Source organism: Triturus cristatus, chromosome 7, assembly GCF_964204655.1.
Source record: "Triturus cristatus chromosome 7, aTriCri1.1, whole genome shotgun sequence".
NCBI lineage: Eukaryota > Metazoa > Chordata > Amphibia > Caudata > Salamandridae > Triturus > Triturus cristatus.
In genome coordinates this window covers 211,690,524-211,717,615 of record NC_140590.1, presented here as the reverse complement: position 1 = coordinate 211,717,615, position 27,092 = coordinate 211,690,524, and the positions used below count along the sequence as shown (strand labels likewise).

At 43.4% G+C, this 27,092-nt stretch overlaps 1 protein-coding gene across 2 annotated transcripts in view; it reads right to left on the bottom strand.

The window, feature by feature from the left end:
* The window catches only part of LOC146809241 (zinc finger protein RFP-like), a 255,257-nt gene extending 228,983 nt beyond the window's left edge, over window positions 1–26,274 (bottom strand). Inside the window, exon 1 of one of the 2 annotated variants that reach the window (XM_085616066.1) lies at window positions 25,775–26,274. In XM_085616066.1, coding sequence (XP_085472192.1) covers window positions 25,775–26,191 — 417 coding nt within the window. In that variant the 5' untranslated portion in view covers window positions 26,192–26,274. The remainder of the gene's footprint in view (window positions 1–25,774) is intronic. The other variant, XM_085616067.1, reaches the window with a different exon arrangement.
* Between the last annotated feature and the right edge of the window lie 818 nt (window positions 26,275–27,092).

Sequence of the window (27,092 nt, the reverse complement as noted above, 5' to 3'; positions counted from 1 at the left end):
GTGAATGAGTGAGTGAATTAATGAAAGCATAAGTCTGTGGGCAGATAAATGGATACATGAGTGCAAGGGTGAGTGACTGAACACATATATTATGAGGTAATGAGTAGCTAAACCTACCAGTAATTGAAGAGCCATTTTCAATTACAAGCCAGACATGTGGGCACTGGCAGTGTATTAATGCAGTGTTTGATTTCCTGTAACATTGCTAAAAAAGAGAAGCATGTATACCCATGTGAGAACAATTAATCAATGCAACAAAAATAAAGGTAAAGAGGTAATTTATTCATCATTAACATTATGCGAAAATAAAAGCTGAAAAGCTAGTGATTAAACCAGATATTTGGACTGTAGAAAACCTGCACCCTGCCACTATTATGCTTCTATGCTCTTCTTGGGATATGTCAAAAGATGACTTAAACAGATGATCTTCTTTCACTATCTGACAAGCATCAAGATGTTTTGATTATCCTGAAAGGGGTGCCTTAACATTTCTGCTGTTGGCAGGATTCTGAGCACCTGACAGAAGCAGCAAGAGACTACTTTACACTCTGAATTTTATTTGCGCCTCCATAGGGACAATACTATGCCAAATTTCTAATGTCCTGTTTCCACATGTCCAATCTGTGGAAAACCACGACCTGTTGCAGTGTCCCCCCAGTTTTTGCTCCCATTTGGCTACTAGATGCTGGTTTTCTGATTCCGATTGTGCCCTGGCCTCTGCTAACCAGGCCCAGGGCTAGTGCTCTGTGTAAAAATACATGGTAATTCGATATAATAACACTTGGTACTGACAACCTACCTCTAAGTCCCTAGTATGTGGTAGGGCATGTAGGTTTAGAGGCCCAGTACATTTAATGGGCTTTAGTGTGCACTACTGTGGTGCCTGCTGTCATTTTAAAAGCCAGCCCTGCCTTGCAGGCTGCTTTTAAACTTCATGTGTATGCAAATTAGACTTTGGAATTAAAGGTACTTCCAACGTCTCAAACTACTTTATTTGTACATATAAGACACCTCCAAGGTCTGTCTTAGGTGCTCCAGAGGTAGGGTCCCTTGTAACTATTAGCAGGGATATTATAAACATGTTTTATATACCCTAGTGAGGGGAAAACTGCCAATTTCGTTTTACTCCATGGTAGCACAATGCTTCCATAGACTAACATGGAAATACTTTATTAAAGTATAACTATTGAAAGAACAGAGATCAAAATATCATTCAAGGTATCAAAATTATAGAATATATCCAACAACTTGCCACAATCAGATTTATTATCACAGTCACATAAAGGAAATCCTAGAACTATCTTTTCTGTAAGCCAAACTCCAGCCTTCCAGTAGTCCTGCTCCGATTGGTCATCCTCTGCCAGGGTGAGCCAAGCTGTCTTAATGAGGTGTGAAGTGGGCTGAGCTGGGACAAAGGATTTCCTGTGGGAGGAGTACTTAAACTGCATAACGCAGAATGAGGGTGGAGTTGCCAAACTGGTCTTCAAAGAGGGAATGGCATTTGGGACAGTACAGAGGCTCCCTCCCACATCCTGTGACCCCAGTCACACAGGAGTCCCATTAATTAGATTAGCAGGCAGGTTGGAAGGGGTGTTTTAAGAAAACGTAGCCATGCCAGCGGGATGGCTTAGCCAGATCTTAACTTCTAGGAGAAAGTTTCTCCATTTTGGATTTTGGAACAATAGGGCTTTCTAGGTCAAGAATATGCCACACTTTGGAGGAAGTGATCACACCTCAGGGTGGCACCCTGTACCCCACTGGTGGGACGTGCCCCCTGCTTGACACCCAGGAACAATGGATTAAAAGGGAAGAGATGTTCAGCAACTCCGATCCCTGCCTGAAACTAAAAGGAGAAGAAGGAAGCCCCTGCTGGAACACTGGTCTGCACCTCAAAGGCCTGCACTCTGAATGACTGTACCTGCAGCACAATGCGGAATACAGCCCTAAGGACTTTACCTTGCTTCAAGAAGTGAAGGAGTGGACACCCTTAAGGCAACAGGTTAAAAGAGCTCCACCTGCATCAGCTCCAAAAAGAGGAACCCATCTGTAAGGCGTTCAGGGGACTTTTAAGGAGTTGGCCAGGTGCATTCGGGAGAACATAGTCCCAACATCCCAAGGACCATCTTAGAGATTCTAGACTCATGGATTGGTATTTTGGGCACTATGAAACCACAAGAGAAACTTCAGGAAGAAGTTCCAGAAGTTTGGAGCACCTGTTGTAAAACGCTTATTAAGGTGACCGACCCGTCAAAGAGAGTCAAGACGCCTCCACTGAACCGCGACCTAGCCTGGATTTCAGGGTGGGTCGCATGAACAACATGAACAGGTGCAACAGGAAACTCCACTGTGCAATGCGGTGTTCCGTGGGCAGGTGGAGTTTCCTGTCGCACCCATTCATTATGAGTTTTCCTACCAAATGTAATGCGGAGTATGTCCTTACATTCCAAATCACCCGTGAAAGACACAACAAAGTTTGCATCGCCGTGGCCATCTTGTTTTAATACTGGTTATAGTTCTGGACCTGTATTTTAATCCCTCTTTAATCTTTGTAATCCTCTGCCCCCCTAATTAATCTACCCTCATTTTTATAAACTGAATTAGCGTTTGTTTGTGTCTGTGGAATTTACATTTTTTAAATTGTTTACGTGTTTTTGGTGACTTTTGGAATTTTTGTTTATTTTTTTCCTTTAATTCCTTCCTTCCTTCCTTCCTTCCTTCCTTCCTTCCTTCCTTCCTTCCTTCCTTCCTTCCTTCCTTCCTTCCTTCCTTCCTTCCTTCCTTCCTTCCTTCCTTCCTTCCTTCCTTCCTTCCTGCCTTCCTTCCTTCCTTCCTCTGTTTCTTTTCTTTACCCCACCCAGAACCATGGCAGAGCAGGATGAATATGGGAGGGTTGGCGCCAGCCCCACCCCGAACAGCCAGCAGCAGCCGTATTTGCGGGAAGCACCGTCGACCAGGTGTGCAGCCCCAGGCTATCTTCAGCGAGGGGGAGGTGGCAGCACTAGTTTGTTTTGTGCAGCACCACTTACCCTCCATGCTAGCAGTAGGCAACAGTAGATAGCCTCTGTGAGAGCATCAGCTGCGCTTGGAGAGGGTGAACTTGTGCAGCTAGGTACAGCGCACCTACCAGTAGGTAACATACAGCTGATCAAATATTCTTGACCTGGAGAAGGACCTGTTTGACTTACTTGGTGTCAAGATCCCGGGACTCATGACTATTATTAATTATTTGTTATGTTTCTGTTCTGCAATGCTAATATTTTTTCTTGAATAGCTTGTTGCTCGCACTCAGAGGTGAGTTACGTTTAGTTTACTTTAAGAATATTATTATTATGTGATCCAGTTTCCGCTAAGCAATTGCTCAGCGCTAACTAATCGCACTTGTTATCGGCACTCGCTTTGGCTGATTAATTAATCCTCCTGTCACATAGTGAATCAGTAATATCAGTGAGTTAGCATTCTCTGTGACGTTCTTTACCTAGCTCGTATAGTTTCATGCTATTTCACTTCAGACTCAGTTGGTCCATTAAGGGGATTGAGAAATGAGAATAGAATAAAAGATCATACATTATAATGCATTAGTTCCAAATGTAGTTTTTGTTAAGGAAATCTGAAATAGCGATTTTAGGATTAGTATGACCAACTCAACAATAGTCGATAGATTCAAAACTAGTCCTATAGTTGATCAAATAAGTACAATGTTGCTGTCTTTGCCTATCAAAATAATTTTGTGGAGGTTAACTGAATCACTAATCTATTTATTTGTATCTTCATTTTCTACATTAGTACCTAAGGGCAAGAAGAGTGACACTGTGGAGGCGGGTGAGGGAGTAACTGGTCAGGAGGCACCGACCACAAGCGCTGCTGCTGAGGGTCTTTGCTAACCCCAGTAAGTCCTACAATTTATTATCATTTCTCTAATGTTGGATTTTATAATTGTTGTGGGCTAAGGTTGAATCTTGGGGTATTGGAATGATGGTGCTGGGTTCCAAGACAGGTGTTGCTACCTGGAGCCTAGTTTTGCTGGCGAGAAATTAAGTTGCTCTGACGCCCTTCCTTTCATGTGGTGATGAGGATGGGATATGAACCCACATGTGGAAAGCACGATGGATTTGCTGTTTTTCCTCAGCCCACTATGCTGCTTGTAATTTTTGCCTTGTTTATTTTTACTCTTATTTTTTCAAAAATCCCCTCTCGAATTTTAGTATCATTTCTCCTATCCCTGCATTTTTTGTTTCCATATTTCTTGTTTTTTATTTTGGTAGCTGTCTTTTTCCGGTCTCTAGTGCACTTATCTTCTGCTTTGTTGGTAATCTTTCTCTCTCCCCTCTATATTTGGTGAGGATAAATCGAGCCCAGAGGAGGCTGGGAGAAACCTAAGGTCATCACTGACAAGGACCGGTGGGCCGATGAAGGTTGAACCAAGATATCTTGCAACCGGCATCAGGGATTGAAGGCAGCTGAAATCGAGATTGATTTGGGAGTGAGATAAGTGGTTAAGTATCAATGCGAATGGAAACACGCTTGTGGTTAAAGCGCAGACCATTCAACTACAGCTGCACTCACCTTAAAAAGTGGGCTGTGGTGGTATAGAATTTTGGAATTGAGGTCCGTCAGGTGCGGCAGGATCCTCTATGCGCCTTCATAGCTCTGTCGTTAGTCCAGGCAGGGTCGACAGCCTCAGTCTTTGTAGGCTAATAACTAGCAAGGACGCCTGACTGGTGTCATGATGACGTGCGTACGAGTTATAATGGGGGCAGATCCAAGGCACCATGATAAAAATTAAAAGTCTGGTGCGGGCAGAAAAGAAGGAAAGGAATGAAAGAAGACAAAAAGATAAGCCATAGAGTATTTTCATGATTACACATGCAGTAATGGAGGAGACCAAAGGTAAATGGCATCAAACACAGGGTAAGTCGCATGTTGAATATTAGAAATGCCAACAATTAGTAGGGTTCTCCACCAGTCGCGGAGGACCGAAAAGGGATGACATAGAAAACAAAAACACAGTCATGGAGTTGCTGCTTTAAAGCCGGTATTATATCATGCATAAAACAACAGAGCTAAATGGCAAAAAGAAACATCAAATGTTCCTGTGAAAGGTCATTTATACAAGCATGGGATAATCCACGTGGGGGGTGAGACAGTGGTAGTTTAGGACACAGGAGTCGGAAAATGGTGACAATGACACAGGGGAGCAAACGTGAATAATAAAAAAATGGCCAACAAGTAAATATATGTGTGTATCAGTATCCACAATGGAAATATAATAGAGAGGGCCATTGAGGGGATACTAGAAAGTGATGGTGTTGTTCCATTCAACTACGGTTTTAAGCCCATGGCTTACTGTGTTACAACAAGTTATCCATCTGCACTCACATCTATTCAGAAGTTGTTGTGAATTACCATCACGATGAGGTAGTTTAGGTTGATCAATGACTTGCCAGGTCAGATTTGTCTCGCAGTGGCTTTTCTCAAGACAGTGTGTGATGAGGGCTGCTCTGTAGTTCCTATAAACCTATATAGGATCTGTACGTTTAGACAACATAGACTGTGGGATTGGTGTCCAGACTGATTCCAGACACCCTCACCGGCTATGTTTGCCTGTATACCACTTAGCTCACAGTGCCACTGTAAACGCTTCTTACCAAAGAGAGAATAGCTCTTGGCAACTATCGAACATGAAAACTGTGTCCCATCAGGGATCGGGGAAACAGTATAGTACTTTTCGCTCAGTCACTTGTGCTCACTTTGTCTCAGAGAGATGCACAGAATAAACGGTGGGGATGTTTTTCGATAAGCATTTATTGAACCAGCGTCATTTTAGTGTAAAAAAGTGTGCTGCTGTGCTGAAATAATCATAATACAGAAGTGGATGTAAATGATTATTAGCACCAACATAGTAAAAGGATGGTAGATTCCTACCATAGTGCTAAAACAATGACTACAGGCAGGTATATAAATTGGCAGGCAGGTATATAAATACATGACAGTAATAATGCGTACTCCTATGATTCCACCCTATCTAGATATACCTACATGTACCTAACATATATGTAGGTGTACAGCCAAGAATTCCTCTAGGATAAAGCCAATCCCATTACCTGAAGTGAGAGACTGTGGGACCCCGTCTTGGTCTCGAGATGGACCTCTGCGAGGGATGTCAGACCACTGTGAGCTGGAGAGTCTGCGAGCAGGAACTTCAGCATTTCGCGTCAGTGTGCCAGCATAGAAGTCCTTTTTCTCATCTCCCTGCCTCAGCAAAGATATGGTGTTTAGATACCCAAAGTGGCACCCTCAGGGAATCTACCTTGCTGTGTCATGCCGGAATAGGATGACGGAAGGAATTACCCTGATACATAGTTATTATGCAGGAGATGGTAGTCCTGCTGAGATTCCAAGAATCCTCATGCATAATGAATGAGTCTAGTTTTTGGAGAAAACTCCACGTCATTTAAGCAGTACCCTAACTAGGTAAAAGGTCAGCACCAAAAAACCGTTATGTAGTGTAATGGCAGGGAAAATATCGGTGAAAGGTTTACTTACTACCTGAGCCTTTATCGGGTTACCTTTATGAAACATAACAACTTTACAGCAGATACGACTCTTGTGTTGGATGATTCCTTGTTTGACCATTTGTGTGGTCTGACCTATATATAGTAGGTTGCAAGGGCAGCATATAGCACAAATCACGTCGGTAGAACAGCAGTTAGTGAAGTTATTCAATTGGTAGGAATGATCATTTACCTTGCATTCTTTAGTATTGATCATCAAAGGGCAAACAACACAATTCTGACATTTGTATTGTCCCAGTACGGGTGGAAGGCCCCATGGTGATGTAATGGATTCCACATTGTCAGGCTTTTAGGCCAAGCAATGGAATGTGCTAGATGGTCTGCCAAATTCTCTCCTCTTTTATACAAGCATAAGGGTGGTTGTTCAAAGACCTTTTGAGTGCGTAGAATATTCCAGTCCCCGAGGGTGAAAGCTGAAGTAAAGTAATACCTATTTTGTCCTCTTCAACATGAAGAGTAAAGTCTAGTAGATCATTCTCTCTAGGGTCCGGGGTAAATTTAAGGTGAGGCTGGGAGTTGTTCAGCCATTCTCCAAGGATACTGTGTCTATATTGCCATGCCAAAGTAGAAGGATGTCATTAATGTACCACCGCCAGAACCATATGTGTTCAAAAAAGGGATTGGTGGGTATCACAAGGCCCTCCACGACACCGGACCAGCATACCTGAATAGCCGACTCAAATTCCACACATCCCAAAGGACCCTATGATCAGCCCAGCTCTACTGCGCCATGGTCCACTGCACCAGAAAGACCAGATTGGAAGACCGCTCCTTCTCCTTCCGTGTGGCCAGAGCCTGGAACGACCTTCCGCTCCACCTCAGACAGATAACATCGCTTCCCATCTTCGCAAGAAACCTCAAAACCTGGCTCTTCGACAGACCCCCCTCCTTGATGGACTGAAACCTGCGAATCCCGCCCCACCCCTACCCCCACCCCCCAGTGCCTTGAGACCCTTACGGGTGAGTAGTCGCTCTTAACAAACACCTGATTTGTTTTGATTTATCAAAATGTGGGTCTTTTCAAGATTGACATAAAAGATGGAGAAATTAGGAGCAAAGCATGCTCCCATGGATACACCTTTGGTTTGTAAATAAAATATGTCACTGTACAAGAAATAGTTGTTGCAGAGAGCTATCCGGAGTAGGTTCATAATAAATTCCGTTGGGATGCTGGTGGGTCTGACATCCAAGAGATTTTGTAGAATCAGAAGGCCTTCATCATGAGAGATGTTGGTATATAAAGACTCAATATCGAGACCAACCATTAGGTTGGTCTCTGTGTTGAATGGTATGTCTTCAATTAAATTGATGAGATTAAAACTATCACGAACAAAGGTGTCAGTGGCTGGAACAAATTTATTAATCCCAGCATCTATGTATTTACCCACTGTTTCAAGAATGGAGCCACAGCCAGAAACTATTGGTCGGCCAGGGGGATTAGTGGTGTCTTAATGTATTTTTGGGAGGACATAAATGACAGGTGTGCGAGGATGTGGGTTGTTAAGGAAGGCCAATTCTTTCTCTGTTATGATGTTGTGTGTTCTAGCTAGATTGTTCACAGTTTGTATTTGGATCTAATTTCTCATAGGGCATCTGCAGTCAGAACCCGGTAATGGGCAGTATTGGATAGCTGCCTCATTATTTCTAAATCATATATTTTAATGTCCATGGTGACAATGTCACCCTCTGTATCATCTGGTTTGATTACCACATTTTTGTTTTCCTTAAGGTCAAGTAGTGCCCCCTTTTCTGTAAGTGTCAGGTTGTATGGTACAAATTCGAATTCCGTTTTGATCCCTTCAACTTCATGAAGGACAAGACTTTTGAATGTCAATATTTGAGGTGGCATTGTGGCTGCCGGTGGGTGAGATGTGGATGGGGATGAAAGGTAGAGTAGGAAATATGGTCACTGGTAGGTTTGTCAGCAAATAATTGTTTTTGTTGTGATTCGTCGAAAAAACTGCAGCAAACTTTCCAGGAGAGCAAAGTAATTACTCTGGGCCGTGAGGACGAAGAAGAGACCTTTACTCAAGTGGGAAAAATCTTGGGACGAAAAGGTGTTTCTTGAGAGACTGAAGATTGGCATCATGGTCATGTCTGGTTCTTGAGCAATGTTGGGCATGTTTACTGGGGTGGGCCCCATTGGTAGAACTTACGGCGTGTCTGCCACTCCCTGAGTATTGGTACTGGTAGTTAGCTCTGGTTCTGGGACTTCTGCATCCACGGTTCCCATTTAAAAAGGGGACCGGCAAGACTAGGGGAGGTCTGTTCGGATTCCTTCCTGTCAGAGCTTCCTCCTTCTCCAAGGTTAAAATTCTCCACCAATGTATTAGTAGAATCCGAGAAGGTTATTGTTTGGTTGTTCCTGTATGTGCTCCAATTCCTTGTTTTGTTGGTTGAAATGGAGTGGTGTAGGAATTGTCTTATAATGATATGTTTTCTCTTTATCGTAATTCTTGATATCTTTTTGTATTTTGTTAATCTTTTTATTCTGTTCAAAAGTGATAAAGGTGGCGATAGTGTTGTTGATCTTCTCAAGAAGGTTTGTGGCCTCAGTGAGTGTTCTGTTCTCAAGTATGAGTTTTTCTAGCTCTGCGATTTCTTCTAGCTCTTTTTGGCTATGTTCGATTGCCGTATCAATGCCCAATACCATCCAGTGTCGCAAGCAAGTGGTAGCCAAATGGCTGAAGCCTGTCTGAAACTTGGGGTCTTGTGTGAAGATAGCTGGGGTGTTACGAATCTGAAGACCTAGTGGAATTATTTTTTATTTAAAATATTCTGTCATCATTCAAGCATATAGGCTTGTGCGGGTCTGTTTTTCTTTAATTTCTCAAGTCTGTCAAGGAGAACCCGTGATGGCTTTTTGCAGGTGTAATAGGGGTTGACATGTGTAATATGGGTTGAGGAAAAAGATAGAAGAGAAGAACCACTCAACTTTTTTTATGTAATCATCCGAATAGTGGGGGACTCACTGGATGTCATAACATATGTATTAATTATACATTATGTGTCAAAACAAATTACAGGTATGTAAAGGGTCAAGGAAGACCCACTCTCACAAACCTACAGTTGCTCAAAGTAGCAAGATTCAACTACAGGAGGTTACCAGTAGACCCAGTTGAGACCTGGGTAATAAGTGAACATGACTAGTAACAAATGCAAAAAGAGGAATTGATGGACAGAATGCAGAACAATGTCATACATTCATCCCAGTACAGAGATCTGGGCCTAAATCCATCGTTTTTTTGCTCACCATGCCATTCCAATTTTGACACAGCCATATGCAAATCAGTCTTGTCCCAGTGCCCAGTGGGAACAGTCCAGCCCGAACTGCCAGGCCAGGTCCTCCCTGGACTGGAAACAAGCATCCTAGGACCAGCCCTCATCAGCCACGATAGCTTGACTCCAGTGGCATGGAGAGCAAGGGACATATGTCTGAGCATATCCATCCCCCTCAGGGTGACAAATGCAAAAAGAACAATTGATGGACAGAATGCATAACAATGTCATACATTCACTCCAGTACAGAGATCTGGGCCTAAATCCATCGTTTTTTTTGCTCACCATGCCATTCCAGTTTGGACCCAGTCACTGGGGCGGCATGTGAGCAAAAGAACAATGGATTTAACCCAGATCTCTTGACTGGGGGTGAATGTATGATTTATTCAGCATTCCGTCCATCATTTGTTTGCGTAGCACTTTTCACCCTAAGTGGGATGGGTATGCGCAGACGTGGGTCCCTTGCCCACTGTGCCACTGGATTCAAGCTACTCTGGCTGATGAAGGGTAATACCCAGAAACCGGTCCCAAGATGCTTGTTTCCGGTCCAGGGAAGACTTGGCTTGGCAGTTCGGTCTGGACTGATCCCATGAGGCACAGGGTCAAGACTGATTTGCATATGGCTGGGTCTAAACCGGTGTGGCATGGTGAGCAAAAGAACAATGGATTTAACCCAGATCTCTTGACTGGGGGTGAATGTATGATTTATTCAGCATTCCGTCCATCATTTGTTTGCGTAGCACATAAAAAGTAACAGCATCTCAACAGGTAATACTTAAAGACAGTTTTACAAAAACATACACAACAGTTGAAAAAAAAGAAGTAAACAGGGAGGCATTAATGGTTGTTGCAATAAATGCAAAGAGCAGCCTGTATTCAAACAAAGTGGGATGACAGCACTATATTACATTGAATGTGCATGTAACCTGTACAGACTTGTGCACACATGTGCTCGTGAAAAGAGTGAACTGCGCAAAGTGACAAGTGAAGCAAAAGACAGCGCAAGAGAACAGTAATGTCAATATATACAGAAGAATGCTTTTTAGTGATTCTGATTCATTATCAAGGATATAAAGAAGTTAAATTATTTGATGAACCACAGAGATTGCACCAATAAATTGCACTGGGTGTTTGAAGAAGTCTTAACCTGTTGTCAGTTCAGGTCATCTTCAGGACCAGGTTACAGATAGGATAGGATATATGTTTGTATAGCGCTCGAATGCCGCCGCGCCTTGACGCTGGTGTGTATGGAAGTGGTGCAACCTATGTTACAGGAGCTAGATTAAAGTAAACAGCCACATTTTCAGATCTTTCCTAAAGGATTGCCAATTTGACTGAAATCTCAGCTGTTGGCATTTTATTCCATAACTTTGCTGCACAGTTTGAAAAGGTTCTTCCACCCCATCTCACTCGCCTAATCCTATCAATTTGGCAAAGGCCCAGATTACTGGATTTTATGGTGCGAGCGGGGGTATAGGGCATATACATTTTTTGGATGTCCTTAGCCCCTCCCCCGTACAGTGCTTTATGAACCAGGCATAGAGCCTTGAATTCCACACGCTGCTGCACAGGGAGCCAATGCAGTGCTCTGATTCCTGCCGAGGTTGATTGACCTCTAGGTATATTTAAGAGCAGCCTTGCAGCAGCATTCTGTAATGACTGCAGCTTACTCACCTGGGTTTTGTCAGTCCCCAACAGCAGAGCATTGCAATAATCAAGTTTAGATAATAAGAGGCCCACCATCACTGTCTTTTGTAATTCCTGTGCAATCTTTCTCAAAGTTTCTATTAGAAAGAAGCAGGAAGAAGTAAGACTATTCACCTGAGCGGAGAGGTTTAGTTGGCTATCAATGATGACTCCGAGGTTTCTGACCTTGGGCACAGGGCTGGGGCATTCCCCTGCTCTCACCGGCCACCAGGATTCACTCCACAGGGATCGCCCCTGACCAAACTCAATAACCTCCGTCTTATCTGTGTTGATTTTCAGGAAGCTATGGTTCATCCAGGTCATGATCTCAGTAAGGCACGCATGAAACCTAACAGCTGTATCTTCAGGTTGTTTAGCTATCGAGATTATAAGCTGAGAATCATCTGCATAAGATACCAGGGCGAAACCATGCTTCCTGATAAGTCTGGCCAGGGGAATGACATAGATGTTAAACATCGTCGGTGATAGGGCTGATTCCTGTGGAACTCCACAGGGAAGATGGAAACTATCTGATTGCATGCCATCCCAGTACAAGCTCTGCTCCCTCCCCTCCAAAAACAATGAGAGGAGGGTCAGAGCCAAGCCCTCGATCCCCACTTCCTGCAGCCGTTGCACTAACACCGTGTGATTCATGGTGTCAAAAGCTGCTGACAAATCTAATAGTACGAGGACTGCTCTGCCCCCTCTGTCAACTATTCTGCGGATCTCCTCAGTTGCTACAATCAGAGCAAATTCAGTAGAGTGGTATGACCGAAAGCCATGCTGAGTAGAATCCAGCAGGTTGTTGGTGTCCAGGTACTCAGACAGCACCTTATTCACCGACTTCTCCAAGATTTTAGCTGATATTGGTAGTCCAGGAATTGGGTGATAGTTCTTGGGCTCCGAGGGATCTAGGGTGGATTTTTTCAGGATTGGCCTAATCATTGCTTTTTTCCAACAAACTGGGTAGCTACCTGATTCCAACACTTGATTAACTAGATGAGTCAATTCATCTCCAATTCTCCTAGCAGCCAGATGCATAATCGCAGGGGGACAAGGGTCTTTGGGTGAACCGGATGTTATAGAAGCGAGAAGTTTACATACCTCCTCGTTTCTAATTGCTGGAAAACTTGCTAATCTAGATTGTATTGCTCCTGCCTCCTCCAATGGTTGATCTGGCTTATCTGGACCCGTTCGAGAATTCAACAGGTCATCAGTTCATGTTGTCAGTTCAGGTCATCTTCAGGACCAGTTTACAGATGATGAAGCACCAGGTCCGAGATGCATTGGTTCCAATGGTGATGCGCTGGTTATTATTATTATTATTAGTTATATTTAGAAGGTGCAACAGCTACCTAAAAAGGGTTTCCCGGCGCCGGGCAGGCCAAGAAAAGTATCACAGTTTAAATGATTTACTGGTTAAAAAGCCAAGTTTTTAGTGATTTACGAAATTGGACATTAACCGTTTCGTTCCGGATACATGTGGTAAGGGAGTTCCAAAGTGAAGGACCGAGTTATGCAATGAGCCGGTTCCAAGTTCCAAGTGCAATGCACCGGTTCCGTTCCTGCAGCAGTGGTGATGCATTGGTTCTGCTTCATGCAGCAGTGGATACACCAGTTCCACTTGAGCATGCATCTGGATTCACTTCCAGTGGGCCAGGCACCACAGCAGACGGGATGACTTTGATATCTCTGAGTCTAAGAACAGAAGGCAAGCCAGCATGACCTTGGAGATCACTCTGGGTTCAAGGTGGTTAGCTCAGTTGTTCCTTGGCAGGGCAGATGGTAGAAGGCATCAGGGCAGCACAGCAGAAAAGCAGTGTGTCCAATGAAGCAGCCCAGCAGAGTGGCAGTCCTTGTAGGAGCACAGCAGAGTTCTTCACAGGTCCAGTAGTGTTTGCTTTTATGATATCAGAGACCCAGTACTTATACCTGGTTGTGCCTTTGAAGTGGAGGTGCATTCAAAGAGGGTTTTTGAAGTGCACAGCGGTCCTACCTCCCAGCTCTGGCTTCAGACTCACTACAGAGGGGTGTGATGCTCTTTGTGTAGTGGTATGACACAGCCTATTCAGGTGTGTCAGCTCCTCCCTCCCATTCTGCCCAGGACGACCAATCAGGATGTGGGTAGTCATCAGTCACACCTAAACTCCCTTTGTCCATCTTTTACCCACTCCAGAAGTGTATTGAAGACAGGCTGCAGACACACAGGGCTAAGAGCAGAAAAATGCCATCTTTCTAAAAGTGGCATTTTTAAAAGGGTAGTGATAAATTCATCATTGCCAGTGAAGAGGATTTATCACTACCATTCCAATGATATGAAACATTACAGAGCTACTCCTTCTCAAACAGAAGTTACAGCGTATATGTGTGATAAGGAATTTCAATTGTTAAGCTATAAGAGGGGTAGCCCCCACAGAAGTGAAAATCGATTTTGGGAATTTTTCACTACTAGAACATGTAAAACTCAAAGGCACATGTCCTACCTTTTAATTGCACAACACCCTGCCCTAATTGTGACCTAGGGCCTAATTAGCGGGGACTTCTATGTAATAAAAAGAGAGTTTAAGACTTGGCAAGGGGTCTTAAATACCAAGTCAAAATGGCAGTGTAAAACCGCACACACAGGTTCTCCAGTGGTAGGTCTGGGGCATTTTTAAAGTGCTACTTGTGTGGGTGGCACACTCAGTGCTGTAGGCCCAATAGTAGTATTTAATTTACAGACCCTGACACGTGTTGTAAATTTTACTAGGGACTTATAAGTAAATTACCATGCCAATTGTGCATAATTCAATCAAACTATGTTTTAGAGTTGAAGCACATGCACTTTAGTACTGGTTAGCAGTGGTAACCTGCTAAGAGTCCTTAGGCCAACAAAAAGATATCAGCAAAGAATTGAGGCAAACAGGCAAAAAAGACCACCTTCAGGCTGTCAGGTCTAACATATATACTTTAAAATAATCACAAAACAGATCAACATATTTGAAAAACAATATTATTACTCAAACAATAAAGAATACTACTAAAAAGTAATTATATCAAACACTAGATATTAAAAAGTTTTAAAATGTGTACAATACCAAACAAATTAACAAATCAATTAAAAATATATTTTTACATTAAATTAATATTTAAATGTAAACACAAAAATACATATTAATAGAACTACAAAATTCAAATGAAAGAAAATAGACTTGGATAGGTAAAATGCATTACTATGACTTCAACCTGAGCAAAAGTATGTCATGTTTTATACTTTGGATGGGGTCGGATTTACTATTCCTGTTCTAATATAACCAAAAGTAGGGAAAGTGTATGACTTTGGAGGCATCAGTTTTTTAGCTGACGAGCTCCTGGACGACGCACCTGCGTGCCTGTGCGGGCACTGAGGCCCTTGACGGTTGCTTGGCGGCTCTCTCTTCTACCCCTGACTATTTTCTCTACTGAGGAGGGAAGTTATCCCGAAACCCGAGCCATGTCTCGGGCGATATTTTAAAACCCGGGACATGTATCGGGTCTAGAGATCATCAACAAGTACTTACTTGCACCCACTGGGGTGAACCACTCAAGAAACTTCATGTACCAGCTTCCCTTGGGGCGACCCGGAGGAGGAGCTAGCGGAGTGCGGTCCATTGCGTTTGTTTATAAAATGGCTCCTTCGAGCTTTGAGCTGACGAGCTCCTGGACGACGCACCTGCGTGCCTGTGCGGGCACTGAGGCCCTTGACGGTTGCTTGGCGGCTCTCTCTTCTACCCCTGACTATTTTCTCTACTGAGGAGGGAAGTTATCCCGAAACCCGAGCCATGTCTCGGGCGATATTTTAAAACCCGGGACATGTATCGGGTCTAGAGATCATCAACAAGTACTTACTTGCACCCACTGGGGTGAACCACTCAAGAAACTTCATGTACCAGCTTCCCTTGGGGCGACCCGGAGGAGGAGCTAGCGGAGTGCGGTCCATTGCGTTTGTTTATAAAATGGCTCCTTCGAGCTTTGAGCTGACGAGCTCCTGGACGACGCACCTGCGTGCCTGTGCGGGCACTGAGGCCCTTGACGGTTGCTTGGCGGCTCTCTCTTCTACCCCTGACTATTTTCTTTACTGAGGAGGGAAGTTATCCCGAAACCCGAGCCATGTCTCGGGCGATATTTTAAAACCCGGGACATGTATCGGGTCTAGAGATCATCAACAAGTACTTACTTGCACCCACTGGGGTGAACCACTCAAGAAACTTCATGTACCAGCTTCCCTTGGGGCGACCCGGAGGAGGAGCTAGCGGAGTGCGGTCCATTGCGTTTGTTTATAAAATGGCTCCTTCGAGCTTTGAGCTGACGAGCTCCTGGACGACGCACCTGCGTGCCTGTGCGGGCACTGAGGCCCTTGACGGTTGCTTGGCGGCTCTCTCTTCTACCCCTGACTATTTTCTCTACTGAGGAGGGAAGTTATCCCGAAACCCGAGCCATGTCTCGGGCGATATTTTAAAACCCGGGACATGTATCGGGTCTAGAGATCATCAACAAGTACTTACTTGCACCCACTGGGGTGAACCACTCAAGAAACTTCATGTACCAGCTTCCCTTGGGGCGACCCGGAGGAGGAGCTAGCGGAGTGCGGTCCATTGCGTTTGTAGGTAAAATGCATTACTATGACTTCAACCTGAGCAAAAGTATGTCATGTTTTATACTTTGGATGGGGTCGGATTTACTATTCCTGTTCTAATATAACCAAAAGTAGGGAAAGTGTATGACTTTGGAGGCATCAGTTTTTCTATTCCCACCCCATTCCAAGGAATAGTCAGGAAAATACTGGACTTTGGATAAGTCAAATACACTATTCTCACAACAAAATGAGCTACAGGAGCTAACGTTTTGGACATCACAGAGGTCAATTTTCCTGTGTTTCCATTATCAAAAGTATTGAAAGTTAACGACTTTGGAGGGATTGCTTTTACTATTACCACTCCAATCTAAGAACTAATAGGGAAAGTGACGCACATTGGAGTGGTAAAATGTTCTATTTTGAATCCAACATAAACAAAAGTAGGGAAAGTGTTGGGCTGGAGAGTGGTCAAAATGACTGTTCCCACCCCAATTCAAGGAACAGTAGGGACAGCGTTGGACTTTGGAAGGAGAAAGTTCATCATTTCCACTCCAAATTAAGCAAAAACAGGGAAATTATTGGACTATGAAGGGGTCAGAATACTGTTCCCACTCCAGTCCATACAATAGAAGAAAAGGTTTTGAAATTTGCAAGGGTCAGATTTATAGTTCCTACACCTATTTTCCTTTTTATAAAACATTCAAATATAGTCTGGAAAATAAAAATTTACATTTAAAAGAATACATTTATAAATTAAATATAAACAATAAAATTACATTGAAATAATAAAAAATATATTACACGTACAAAAGTACAATTTAGAATACATATTGAAAATAATTAATTTTAACAGTTTAAACACTCCACGCTCATCGAGTTCAACTAATGATGAAAAAGCAACCTCAAGAAAGACCCAGGGCGATATTGGTATTTTTTGGGAACTTCCTACTGAGGCATCTGGCGTACGTTCAAGCCCGCAACAACGCTCCAAAATCTTGCAATGGGGTGTCACTTTTTGTTAAACTGGACTTTGCACATGAAACTGTGGAAAGACACTGGCGCTTACAGCAGTTGTTTTTTCCCTTTCAAAAAGTAGGGGCAGAGGTCTTTCTTCAGAACTCGGCAAGACTCAAAATCCAATATGAAGGAACTTTTCATAGCTTCTCATCAGAGATCCGGTTTCAGGAAAGGCTGCAGTACTGAAACCTCCATGCTGAACATTGTTGATGACATCCATAGATCCCTAGACAATGGAGAGGCTTGCCTTCTCATACTCCTCCACCTCTCTGCAACTTTCGATTCAGTTAACCACTCTTCCCTACTTAATTTGCTTAAATCTCGCTTTGGCCTTAATGGTTTGGTCCTCAAATGGTTCTCCTCCTTCCTCCAGCACAGAATACAACAAATAAAAATCAACGCCTGCCTCTCCAATCCTACACCTGTCTCCCTGGGCGTCTCCCAGGGCTCTATTCTATCTCACTCTCTCTTCAATCTCTTTATGGAACCCCTTACCCTCATCCTGAAACAAGCTGGGATCAATTATCACCTCTATGCTGATAACACCCAACTCTACTATAAGAATAAATCCCACTGCGATGTACATCATTTAAACAATACCCTGAGCAAGATCCAATCCTGGTTCTACACTAACCATCTTAAAATGAACCCTAAAAAACCTGAAATTATTCTCCTATCTCCAAAAAACAATTGGCTCCCCATCCAAGGCTGGATCAAGGATCTCAATGCCCTCAACTGTTTGCTCACCTTATCTGACTTGGCGAAATCCCTAGGCTTCACTCTTGACAAAAACCTGGCTCTTAATGACCACATAAAAAACTTGGCAAAAGGAGCACTTTTCACACTCCACAAGAAAATCAAACCCTTCATTCCTCTAGTCCTCTCTAAATTTGACTACAGCAACGCTATCCTCACCTGAACCCCTAAAGAACACTTAGCCCCCCTTAGAGCTGTGCTCAACTTGGCGGCGAGGCTTATCACTGACGGTAAACGATTCGACCACATCTCTCCGGCTCTTAAATCCTTAAATTGGCTGCTCATAAAAGGAAGATGCTTTTATAAGACTGCTTACATCACGCACAAAGCTCTTCACCAACAATCCCCGTTGTACCTAACTAACAAATTCAATAAAGTGGGCTGCTCTAAACTGATGAATAGCACCACGGCTCTCCTCCTCGTTCCCCTGCTTTAGAAAAATTAAACCACTCAATCTCGCTTCTTCTCCGGAAATGTTCCGTACATCTGGAACACCCTCCCAAAGGACCTGCTCTGTAACCCCTCCTACCTCAGCTTTTAAAAAGACCTTAAAAGTCACCTTCTCAAGAAATGTTGGGGTCCATAATCACTCCTATGACCTTGCTTTCTAATTTCCCTACATTGGTTATCTCTCTGTTTCTTCTGGCTCTCACTCCGCTCTCATCTCATTTTGTTTACTCTTACCCTCTCCTGAGCACCACCCCCCTTCTCCTACCATTACCCCTACATTTTTTTCTTCTCTGTTGATACTCTCTGCACTTGCCCTAAGCTGTTCACCCATTTATATTATTTAGATGTGTATTACCTGTTAACCACCCAGACGTTTGCCCCATTTAACTTAATGTGATATGTACCTGCTTATTTGGCTTACCCTGAAAAATTACTCCTCTTGATTGCTTCCTCTCATGTAAAGTACTTTTTGCCCCCTTTTGTTTACTGATTGCGAGATGTACTTGCTGGTTCTGTTTTTACCTTGAACAACTGCCTTTCTTGACTACTTTTGCTCATGTAAAGCGCTCTGATACCTCCAGGGTCTAGCCAGCACTATGTAAAACCTTTCAAATAAAATAAATAAAAAATCGAATTAAATTTGCAAGGGTCAGATATACAGGTCCCACACGTATTTTTTTAAATAAAACATTCAAATATAGTCTGGGAAAAAAAAAAAGATTTAAAAGGAAAAATTTAATAATTGAATATAAACAATAAAATTACATTTAAATGATAAAAAATATATTACACTTAAAAAAGTACAATTTAGAATAGAGTTCAACTAATGATGAAAAAGCAACCTCAAGAAAGCCCCATGGCGATATTGGTATTTTTGGGGAACTTCCTACTAAGGCAACTGGTGTACGTTTAAGCCCACCCCAATGCTCTGAAATCTTGCAATGGGGTGTCATTTTTTGTTAAACTGGACTTTGCACATGAAACGGTGGAAAGACGCTGACGCTTACAGCATATGTTTTCTCACATTCAAAAAGTAGGGGCAGAGGTCTTTCATCCGAACCCGGCAAGACTCAAAATCCAATTCAAAGGAACTTTTCATAGTTTCTCATCAGAGATTCATGCACAGGACTACCTGCAAGAAATCAGAAGAAAAGAAAAAGGGGGGGAACCTCTAAATGAGTGGTTGGCTCCTGCAGTGCTTTGCAAGGTTGTTATATAGATAAAAGATACTGAGCAGTTGGAATAGTATATGTATTTACACTATACTGAGGGAGACGGTGGGGCAGTCCATCAGACGCACATCGCTCAGGCTATGCCTGATTGCTCATGTATTGGGGGGGTGGGTGGAGGGTAGGGGGGCAATGCCTGCCTGGATCCACCTCACTTTCATGTGAGGTGGATCCAGGCAGGCATTGGTTTCTGCGGGGTTGCCATCATCTGGGAGGGGTATGGGAGGTTTTTGTGGAGTGATGAGGCTTAAAGTGTGGTGCCTCAATATAGAACTCAAAAATGGGTGAATTAAGGATTGCTACGATAAATATATGTGGCTTCAATGAGCTAGAAAAGAGGCAGATGAGATCACAAGGGCTGCAACTCTTACAGGCAGATATTGTCTGCCTGCAAGAAACCCAAGTAGAGGGTAAGCAAAAAGACCTTTTAAAGCACCTGGGGAATAGTATAGTGGGAGCAACAACCCAAGGAATCTGTAAATGAGGGGTAGCAGTTTTAGCCCGTAACAAAGCAATATAGTTTCCATTAGTCCGGATGGACTCATTTGGGCGCTGGGTCATAGCAAGTTGTAGAGCTCCAGGACTCCCCAGCTTCCCTCTGTGCTCCCTTTATGGCAGTAAGGCCAATAATCCTTCTTTACCAGAGTGGCTATTGAATGAATTGTCACACTAGCAGCTTCCTATTGTTATGTGTGGGGATTTTAATATCAACCTCACCTGCAGTTGGGGAAAGGGGCTCACATATATGGCAAGGAATTCCAAAGTGTGTTAAGTGATATATAATATATGCCAGGTGCAAGGACTGAGTGACACATGGGCTAAAATAAGATCATTAGAACATGGATTTACACATTACTCTGCCCCTGAACAGAAACATGTAAGGATGGACTATTTGTTTGTATCACCTCTGGTTAGGCAGAAGAGCACAATTGAAGGTTTCCCCAGGTTTCTCTCAGATCATAGCCCATTAGTACAAGAGATAGATGATGGGAGCTTTCTGGAAAAGCTCTCTTCCTGGACTTTTGAAAGAGCACTTTGGTGGATAAGGCCTATATGGAACATATGAGGGAGTGGATCCCGTATTTTGTACAAAGGAATCTGGGAACTGCCTCTTTGGGCATAGTCTGGGATACATTAAAGGCAGGCATATCCAGGGAGCAACAATCCAATTTTCACTCAAAAAGAGAAAAAAGGAAAAGGCTTGCCTTCGGTCTCTTCAGCTAAGGTTGGCCCAGACTGAAGGTAAGTTGATTACTGTGCTGCAGCAGAAAAAAGGAGTAGAGGAAGCCCAAATTGATGTTGCATTTAACAAGGCAGCAATTGTGGAAAAACTGCTGAAGAAGGCCATAGATAAAGTGACTGTTTACCGAGAAGAAATGCACGAGTGTAGTGAAAGGGTGACCATATACTCGCAGTTAGGACTAGGCAGGAACTCAGACGGAGTGAAATCAATGTAGTGAGTGATCGCCTAATAGGGCTAGTTTCTAAAGCCACTGAAATTCAAGCAACACTTTTTATATTTTATCAGGCTTTATACACAGAAGATCGGGGAAGCCTAGGGAGCCTAGAGAGTCAGAGTAAAGAGCTAACAATAAGGTACCTGGATTATACGGCAGAGGTGTCCGTGTCACTAGAAGAGAGGGACCAACTTGACTGGCCACTAAGCTGGGATGAGATTGTTCTAGCAATGTCTAGTTTACCAAGAGGGAAAGTGACCGGACCTGATTTAATCCCCACAGAATTGTATAGGGTCTTTCAGGAGCAGCTGAAGGAAATTATGACAATTATGTTCCTACAGATTGCAGAAGGTGTGACACCACCAACATCATGGACATCTGCGAAGACCATAGCTTTTCAAAAGAAAAATAAACCCATTGAAGAACTGGAATCTTATCTCCCAATAACCTTAATAAATGGGAATGTGAACACATATTCAAAAACCCTAGCTTCTCGTCTATCACAGGTTATTCACAGGGTTGTTTATACAGGGCAACATGGCTTTATCCCAGGCAGAGGCACCATAGATACATCAGAAGGATTATCACGCTGTTTGATGCCAGGCAGAAGACAGGAGACCCTATGGCTGCTATTTTGTTAGATACTGAAAAAGCATTCGATAGCGTCTCCTGGCAGTTTCTATGGGCTTCTATGCTTAGAAAAGGGATAGGGAATAACTTTATTGGAGCAGTTAAAGCCCTGTATGAAGAATCTGAGGCTAGAGTTTAGAGAAATGGGAATTGACAAAAGCTTTTAAAATAACAAGAGGAATGCGACAAGGGTGTCCCTACTCACCGCTCCTTTTTTGTAATATATATTGATCCTTTCCTGAAACAATTAGAGCTGGTGGCAGATATTCCCCCATTGTTCTCCCTCTCCCTCGGACCGTCAGACTTCATCCTGCCGACCCTCAGACATTGCTCCTCGGCTGGACGGCCTAATCTCTCCCCCCCCATGTCCCTATTTCTCCTATGACCTATCTCACCTCCCTCCCCTCCCTCTCTCTACCCCCTTGGATGTCTTATTTCTCTGTACACTCTGTGGATAAGTAACATACAATCGTTTTTATCCTAATCGTTGTGATAATAGAACCCTGAGTGAATTTACTATTTTGCATAGATAAAACTCTAACCACTAGTATATGTAGTAGTTCTTTGTATTTGATATCACCATTCTGTGATTCTGAGCTTTTGCGTTTGCATTGATCACCTGGGTGACTCTACAACGTATTCATTTCCTTTTCTGCTATCCGTATCTCTTGTTTGTGGGACTCTTCAACTCGCTGACTCCCTCACTTTGTCCTTCCTGACCCTTGCCTTTCGTGGATCCTGTCTTTTTCAGGATCCCTAATTTATCTGGGTATTGTATGTGTTATCTTTCTGTAATTAATGCGATTTTCTTTTGCCGTTTGTTCCCGCTCTGTTGACCCGCCAGTTCCGACCTCCTCCTTGCCCCCTGTCCCTTGTTGCCCTCTGACTAAGCACTCCTTCTCCCCTTGTTGGGGAAAGATCTAATATTCTTACTCTGGAGTCTCAGTGAACCCTTTGAGAGAGTCCACAGCGTCAAGGGAACCACGCACAGCTGAGGCATGGTATGGCGCCCCTTACCAAAGCACTCCCTCTCCCCTTGTTGGGGAAGGATCCAGTAGGTAGACCTTGGAGTCTCAGAGACCCCTCTGAGAGCGTCCACTGTGTAAAGGGAGCCTCTCGCATCTGAGTTGGGGGAATGATATCACTTCCCCTGGGATCACAGCTTACTGGACTTTGGACGCAGCTTTTACTCGTCTACCGGTTTGTGCCCCCATCGCCCTCCCCCCTCTTCTTTCATGTGTCTCTCACCCTCCCCTTCCTCTTTCCCTCCTTCATTCGCTGTCTACTTCCCCTGCACCTACCCCTTCCCCCCTGAATCGCTCCCTAGCCTACTTTTTCCCCTACGTCTATACCCTTATTGTTTGTCTCGACCGATCATGTAACTATGTAGCTATGCTCTAATAACTGTGTAACCTTTGTAACGATGTATCCTGCAACTATAATCTGATACTCATGTAAAGTGCTCTGATAACTCCGGGTCTAGCCAGCGCTATATAAAACCTTTCAAATAAATTAAAATAAAAAATATTTATGTTGGAACAGGAAGGTAAGGTGTTGGCTTATGCAGATGACATAGCTCTAGTTACCACCCATCCTGAAAAGGCCATAAGGGCAATTGAAGAAGAGGCTCAGAGATACGGTGCACAGTCAGGATATGCCCTGAACAGGGATGAAACACAGATAATTATTAATGAATTTGTATATTTTACTGATTACAGTGTAGTTTAAAAAGCAACATATCTAGGGGTCACGATAACCTCTGAGTTGGATGAGGTGGTAAAGGAAAATTTAGAGCCATGCGCTGCAGAGATCTAAAATACACTAAAAAAGGTGGATAACTTGCATCTAACACTGATCGGCAGAGGAAACTTAATCAAAGTGGTATTTTTTCCTAAAATATTGTATTTTTTTAAGGGGTTTCCACCTCTTTTTCTCAAACCTCTTGCTGAAGAACTTTGAAAGAATATTTGCACAAATCATCTGGGCATACTCCAGACCTAGAAGATCGATCAAATATTTGTCTTTACCCAGGGAACGTGGCGGTTTGACCCTTCCTAACCTTAAATTATATTGGTGGTGCAATATTCAACACTCTTGAGGGTGGACATTAATAGAGGGCAACCAAACTACCCCTCCCCCTTCGAACTACTGATTGGCCCGAAGCATGGGGGTGTCTTTTACGCCAACTCGATTAGGGTTATTACAAAAGGGTGCGCTTTAAGACATTGTTCACGGCCTTTAAAGTATGGTCCTCTGTACAGCGCCTACTAGGACTCGGGAGGCTGAATTATTACACGCCACTTTTTACAAAATAAGAACCTGCCTCTTATTTTTAACAATCTTTATTTTAACAATTGGATAAAGGCAGAAACAATGTATATAGGCTGCTTTTTACATCATACGGCATAACGGCATTTGATGAATTAAGAACGAAATTTGGTTTAACCAATATAGAATTTTTTAAATATCTACAGATTAGAGATTATTTGCAGAGGGAGGGGGGTGGGCTGAGACATTTGAGAAGTACGAATGTGTGGACAAAATAATACAGCCTGTCCCACCCGGATCGGGATATTGTATGAACTGACTTGGGAAAATGCTCCACCAAGTGGCAAGGGTATTAAAGACACAGCTTTCCAAAGTGCCTTCTCAAACACTCTAACGATTTTGATGCCTGCCAATCTTCAAGCACAGTATTATCAAACCTCTTTTGAGTTATATTACACTCTGTATCGGATTGCCAAATGGGGTGATGTGAAAAGTGTTCACCGCCCGCGCTGTATAACTGCTACTCCAGGTAAATGTAACCCCTCTGCTAATTCTGCTGGGTATAACTAACTTGTAAAGGATGGAGGAGCCCTTGTCAGCATAGCAATGGCAGTCTATAGATTATGTATAGCCTCAGTTTGGCTGGACCCTACTCACCCCTCACAAACACTGGCCCCTGCAGTGGACACATTAGTCCACTGAGCCACCACACCCTGCTAAACGAGAATAGGTAGGGACGAGAGGTGTGGCAAAGATTACGATTTATTTCTGAATAACATTGTCGCCTTCCTTTCTCCTAGGACAACCAAACTGACATGCGCACTGAGCTGTCTCCAACCCGAGCTGCGTTGCTGGGTTGGAGAAGCAGGTACAGATTCCCAGTCTCTCTGGGAGCACAATCTTGGTTGCTCAGGCCAAATCTGACACTACTCTCATGCTGACAGCAGCATGAGACCAGCATCTGGATTGGCCGCAGGGAAGTCTGGGAGCCTGTGCCTGCAGTGGACTGGAGCCAGAGAGGAGCAGAAGAGCAGCGATGCGGCAAGTAAGTCATTTGTTTTGGTGTTTTGTTGCGCGTTGTGTTGTAATCCTACCCAGCACTCCACCTACTACTTTGGTTTGACACCAGCCGCTACTGCCCTTCCTAAATAGTTCTCTGCCTTTATCTCAATGTTGCCCTCCTTACGACCACAGACATATGTCCAATTGATCATCAGTCTCCCGTATCCGTCTTCCCCTAGTACCTGTGTCCATAAGCCCCTGACCATGTGTATTATTCTCTGTGCTACCAGATCCCTTTATACATAGGTCCCTTTATATCCCTTCATTCTTGTGTTGATTTTTTCATATGCACATAACGCAAAGATGAGCAGCATCAGAAATGGGTTATTTATTTCAGTCCCAACAGGAGCAGGAAGCCACGTGCACCAAAGACAACATCACGAGAGGAAGGAAGGTGACAATGTCAATCAGAAAAAAATTGTAACCTTTGCCACACCTCTCGCTCCTACCTATTCTCGTTTAGCTCGGTCTGGTGACTCAGAAGACTAATGCGTCCACTACAGTTGCTTCTGTGTTTAAACTCATGGCCACAGGTTCAAATCCTTGCGGGTCCACTCAGCCTTTCATTCATCTGAGGTCGATAAGATGAGTACCATTGAGTTGGGTAACAATTAACATTTTTTATTCAGTGCCAAGATACCTACCGGTGAACGTGCGCTGTACAAATACACACACGCATGTTATGTTTAAACCCACTTGTCGTAAAGAGCGAATGTTTCACTTTTAAGCTCGTTTGTATTTTTAATCACGTCACTTACAAACGTCCAGTCTCACCTTGTAGTCCTGGGCCGCCTCCTCGATGGGAATGACGGAGTGGTAGCGGTGCTCCCTGGAGCGGTCGCAGACCATGCAGATGGCCGTCTCGTCGTCATGACAGTACAGCTTCAGCTCTTCCTTATGCACCTCACAGAGGCTGCTGCCGCTCGGGGGTGGCGCCGCCTCGGACTTCATCAGCTTGGCGGCTTCCACCACGCTCGCCAGCAGCCTGTTGGGCTTAATGTTTTTCCACAAGAATGTTCGGCGGCATTGGGGGCAGGCGAAGCTGTTGGCGTAGCCCTCCCAGTAATGTGTGATGCAGACGCGACAGAAGTTGTGCCCACAGCCGGTCACCACAGGGTCCGTGAAGAAACCCAAACAGATGGGGCAGGTGGCTTCTCCATGAATAATGTCGGTGGGATTGGCGGTAGCCATAGCGAGTAAATGAAGCAATGTCCCTTCTGTGGACTGCAGGTCTTTGAAGTTCTTCTAACAGTAGTTTCTGTTTCCAGTAATAAAAACCTGTTATCCTCCTCACGTGGTATTTTCTACAACTTGTTCTTCCTGGTACTTGCTCCAGTGACCTATGCACTGTGACGTCACATATCTCATATACTGTTGCCAGTGATACTCAACTATAGTGCAGTACATTATGCCGGTGTTAAAAAACATTTCTCTAACTTAATCCAAATGTACACCAGGAAATAAATATAATTTACGCTTGGCTACCTCACACCATATTTACTAAGGTGCAAGAGCTTCTAATGCAAATAAGTGAAATAGGAGAGGCTTATTTACAAAGAAAATTATCTTACTGATAAGTCTTGTACCTGCAGAGAAAAGTAACTCACACTTGTAAAAGCAGTACTGTATTTGCGAAAGTTAAGGAAACAGTGTTAGGAAGTGAAATATGTGTGTAAGTTATACATGTCTTAGACATGACTAAAATTGTCTCACTAGATGGGGCGTCTTCACCACTTAGGGAAATAACACAAAAAGTAGGTGCAGAACCACTCTTGTTTTTTAAACGTTTTCACCATTTACCAACATGTGGACATTCTTTTGCTACAGTTATCGTCACACTTGGGTTAAAAGTGTCGGCAAGATTTATTTTGAAAACCGTGGGAAGCTACAGCAATCACCCCAGTTTTATCAGTATTGCAAGGTGGTGAAGCCGGGAGAATTAAAAAACGTGACTCGCTGAACGTGGGAAAGTTCAAAAACATGCCACATTGTCTCTTGAAAGAAGTTAAAGATCATTGCCTATCATAAGAGTACAACTTATGGCAAAATGCGAATCTTTTTTTTTTTTTTTTTGATTTTAATTCTTTATTGA